Source organism: Pundamilia nyererei, unplaced genomic scaffold (assembly GCF_000239375.1).
Source record: "Pundamilia nyererei isolate P.nyererei 1_Seehausen unplaced genomic scaffold, PunNye1.0 scaffold00139, whole genome shotgun sequence".
Lineage (NCBI taxonomy): Eukaryota > Metazoa > Chordata > Actinopteri > Cichliformes > Cichlidae > Pundamilia > Pundamilia nyererei.
The window spans coordinates 1,699,362-1,703,291 of NW_005187540.1; the positions used below are offsets into that span (position 1 = coordinate 1,699,362).

Genomic DNA, 3,930 nt, shown 5'->3' on the forward strand with positions numbered 1-3,930 from the left:
AATCTGCCATTGTTTGTGTTGACAATATACAATATTCTTAATATCACGCCACCTTGGACCCATAAAATAAACGATCAAGTGTAAATAAAGTGAAATGAGCATTCAGGCGCAGCCGTCATGGATAACTTGTTTTTATTTGTACGTCCAATGAGTGTTAACAAACCCAACACAGAGGTTAGCATCCAGGTCTACAGCAGGGGGCGCTCAAACACACTAAAGCTCTGAGAACATCGGACAGGAAGGAAACCAGCAAACATCTTCACATCTGTACAAATGTACACTCAGTCTGTCCGTCCGCCAGCAGGTCACAGTTTGAATCCGAGGGCGTCGATGGAGATCCGGCTTCAGGTGGCGTTTTCTTCACCTCTCTATGATTCAAAGTGAAACTTGCACAAACTTTATTACTCTCTGCACTAGTAAGCAAGCTGTTGAGCAGATTCAAGGTTAAAGTTAAACTGGGGTTAAAATGTGCTTCCGAGACTAAACTCACAGTGTGTCATCACTCAAACAAACTCGTCAGTAAGAAAACATGAAGCCAAAGTCCAACGTCACCTCAGACACATTCACTGGGCTTGTAGGAACAAAGTAATATAAAACAGCGCCACCAGCTGGCTGCAGGGGAACATTCACAGGGGGAGAGATACGCTTTACAAAGCAGTGCAAATCAGAGTCTCGGTGTGATGGAGGAGAGGGAAATGTACAAAATGAGACCAGCGCAGTGAAGCAGAGGAGCGCTGCCGTGGTCGCCGAGCATGTTTCACATCCCATCCTTAGCATCGGCGTTCAGTGCCAGGATGACCATATTTAGACGAGAAGGTGGAGCCTAATCAGCAGAAATAAAGAAGATGAACATAATTTCAGAGTCTGAAAAGTGAACCCAATGTGGAAGCAGTTCCCTCTAATGACCAGCAGGGGGCAGCGAGGGCTGGAATAAGAAGCCTGAAGTCTGAAAGAACTGAGGAAATGAAATCCTACTTGTTATCACCTTCATGATGAATTTACAGTTTAGGTCTTTATGAACACAGCATGATGTCATTTTTTATGAGAGTTAAAAAGCAGGAGTGTTCAGTTCCCTCAATTTCACAGGGACCAAAAGCTGATGTCACGGTACCTACATCCAACTTTTATGTCCAAGATGGAAGTCTGACCTTTGGAGTGGACGCCTGCCATCAGAGCTTTTAAAGACCTCAATAAATCAACAGTGACTGTGTCAAAACGCTGAATTAGTCTTTTATAAACAAGCCTTAATTAGTTTTGAATGCGTGTACTGAACAGCCCTTACACACATTACTTGGTGGACTGTTGTCACATGACAGTAAAGTGCTTTTCTGTAGAATGTGGACTGTTGCATTTCAGGATATTCAGCGTTTTCCAGCAAGAGTCGTAAGCAACAAAAGCTACATCTGATGTTTCTGGTTACGCTACTTTTAGCATCAAAGAGGTAGTCGAACTATAAAGACTTTTTGTACTTTCGACGGTCAGCTGAATTCTAGTCATTAACTGCTGTATGCTGCAGATTTCATTGCTTTTTAATGTCCTTTCAGGTTTTCAGACTTTATTTTGGTTGTTTTCTTGTCTGAATTGTCACCCAGCTGCCTGAACAGTGTTTAGAGGAGCTGCAGGTTTTAGCACTTCCACATTGGTTTCAGTTTTAAGCCCTGAAGTTCTTATTTACCTCCCATCATTTAAAGCGAGTGTTATCCTCATCGTAACTACAGCACTCCTGTGGTAAACTAGCTTCTCTTTGAGTTTTAGTTCTGAAGATAGAACAGCTGAAACATCATCAGGCACCACAGCCGCCGTCTGCGTCACTCGCAGCCTAAATTAGAGGAATGCATTCATGTTACAAACAAGTATTTTACATAATCTTTCAGTCTTCAAGAGCAGGAGCTGATTTCACACGATCTAGGGTCAGTCAGGAGGTTCTGACGGTCCTGAATCCCCGTTGAAACGAGGCCGAGTGCACTTCCTCCGGGGTCGGGTGCGGTCGTACGATCTGCTGCAGGAGCGGTGGGTGAAAATGATCTGCAGGCAGAAGCACGCTGCTGTCTGACAACAGCAACTATCCTGCAAATGGAACGTTGACTGAGCGTCGCAGCGACTCTTTGCAGCAGTGTTTGGTCCTCCAGAGGAGCAATCGTTACTTGGATATATTCAGCGTTTCAGTTTATATGCAGTATTTTCATCATATTTTCTATCAGAGCTGAAATTTCTTCCTGCCGTGGTGATGTCACAGATCTCAACTCTTCATTTGGAGTGATTTTTTTTTCTTTTCAGACGGACATGCAATGAACTGCATGGCAACAACAGCAAGAGGGGGAACTTTTTCTTTTTTCTCACATTTCTTTTAATCATATTTGAGCATTCCTTCCCCCGTCGACACACATCGACAGCCAGAGGAGACACGAGAACAGTCTTAGAGATGGACGTCATGGTTTGTTTACTGGCTGTAAAGAGCTGCAGGATTCTTCTTATACTTGCAGATGTAGTTGTGGTAGAGAGATAATAGAGGGAGAGAGTTTACCTATGATCACAACAGTGTGACTGTGTTGTTTTATGTATGTGTGTGTCTGTCTGTGTGTGTGTGTGTATGTGCTGTACACTGAGTCTTTATTTCCCAGTGGCTTCACTGGTGGAGTCCCAGCCAGTGGGTGGTGTCGGCTGGTTTCAGGCGGTGCTCCTCCCTCAGTACTCGCTCAGGTTGTGCCATTTGGAGATCTGCCGGCGGGGGTTTTCGCACACGTCCCTCCAGTGGGAGGCTCCAGAGGGGGAGGGACTGTGGAGGCCGAGCAGGAGGCGACCCAGGACCTCGTTCTTGGTGGTCCGGTCGAAGTCGACCACCAGGAACTCCACGGAGATCTCGGGCAGAAGCTCGGGCGGGATGTCGTAGATGAAGGACTCATTGAAGACCGGGTTTAGCGTGCACTTCTTCACGTGGGTCTTCTTCTTGGCGATGCGCTTACGGCCATAGAAGACGTTCACCTTCACATAGGGGTCTGAGGACAGAAGGAGAACGGTCCAAGATCAAGCTTCGATGTTTGACAAATATCCTCTTACATCAATATAAGAACAAACAACAATTGCACAGCAGCTCTATAGCATGTTGTTTATCAGGGGGTGTTTGGATATGCGTGGATAGTTTATGAATAAATCAATCAATTCAGGTGCTTTAGGCCGACTCGCTCCATGCTGCATGTTCCAACCACAACATTGACTGTGCCTCAAAAAACAGAAAAATATCTTCTAAGCAAGTCAGACTGAACGCTGAGCGTCTTCCTGCTCTCTGTCCTGCTTTCTACTCACTGGCTGACAGGCCGGTGATGTCCATCTTGGGGAGGTGTCGAGCCTTCAGGACGACCACGCTGAGGCGATGAGACACCGGCTGGTAGGACAGAGACGCCAGCAGCTCTCCACGACTCTCGCACTAAAACACACAACAGAGGGAACAAAGTTAGCGTTGTATCCGTGTGACTGTTTCTTGTTTACGGTGTTTTCTCTCGTCCACTGACGATCCAACATTAAACTGATAAGAGACGGAACAACAGCGAGGCTGTCACTGACACAGACTGAGAAGCTGGCTGCCATGGTAACGCAGAGAGCAGACAACAGGGTCAGTTAGTCACGTATGTAAAGTGCCAGGACCACTGCTGTCAATCATGAGTGCAAACACTAACAGGAAGCTTTAGCCTCATGTGACTTCTAACTCTGTCATTTAGGATGGAAACAACCAAAAACAGACGGAACTGTGAACATGATTTTATATTTATTAGAAACTGAGAACTTTATTGGTTAAGAAAAATGGGCTGGACATCACGTCACTATTATGTTGCTGCTTCCTGCTGCATATGAGAGTCACTAACTGTGACTTCAGCTGTATACAAATACAGTACATCAGAAACGTCTTGATGCATCTCCATCATCCAGGAAAGT

General features: G+C 45.5%; 1 protein-coding gene across 2 annotated transcripts in view; it reads right to left on the reverse strand.

Annotated features, from left to right (window-relative positions):
• Nucleotides 1–113: 113 nt before the first annotated feature.
• syt11b (synaptotagmin XIb) overlaps nt 114–3,930 on the reverse strand; it is an 11,044-nt gene continuing 7,227 nt past the window's right edge. For both annotated transcript variants that reach the window (XM_005744183.2, XM_005744184.1), the window contains exons 3-4: nt 3,304–3,424; nt 114–2,996 (exon numbers count right to left, since the gene is read on the reverse strand). In XM_005744183.2, coding sequence (XP_005744240.1) covers nt 2,686–2,996; nt 3,304–3,424 — 432 coding nt within the window. In that variant the 3' untranslated portion in view covers nt 114–2,685. The remainder of the gene's footprint in view (nt 2,997–3,303; nt 3,425–3,930) is intronic.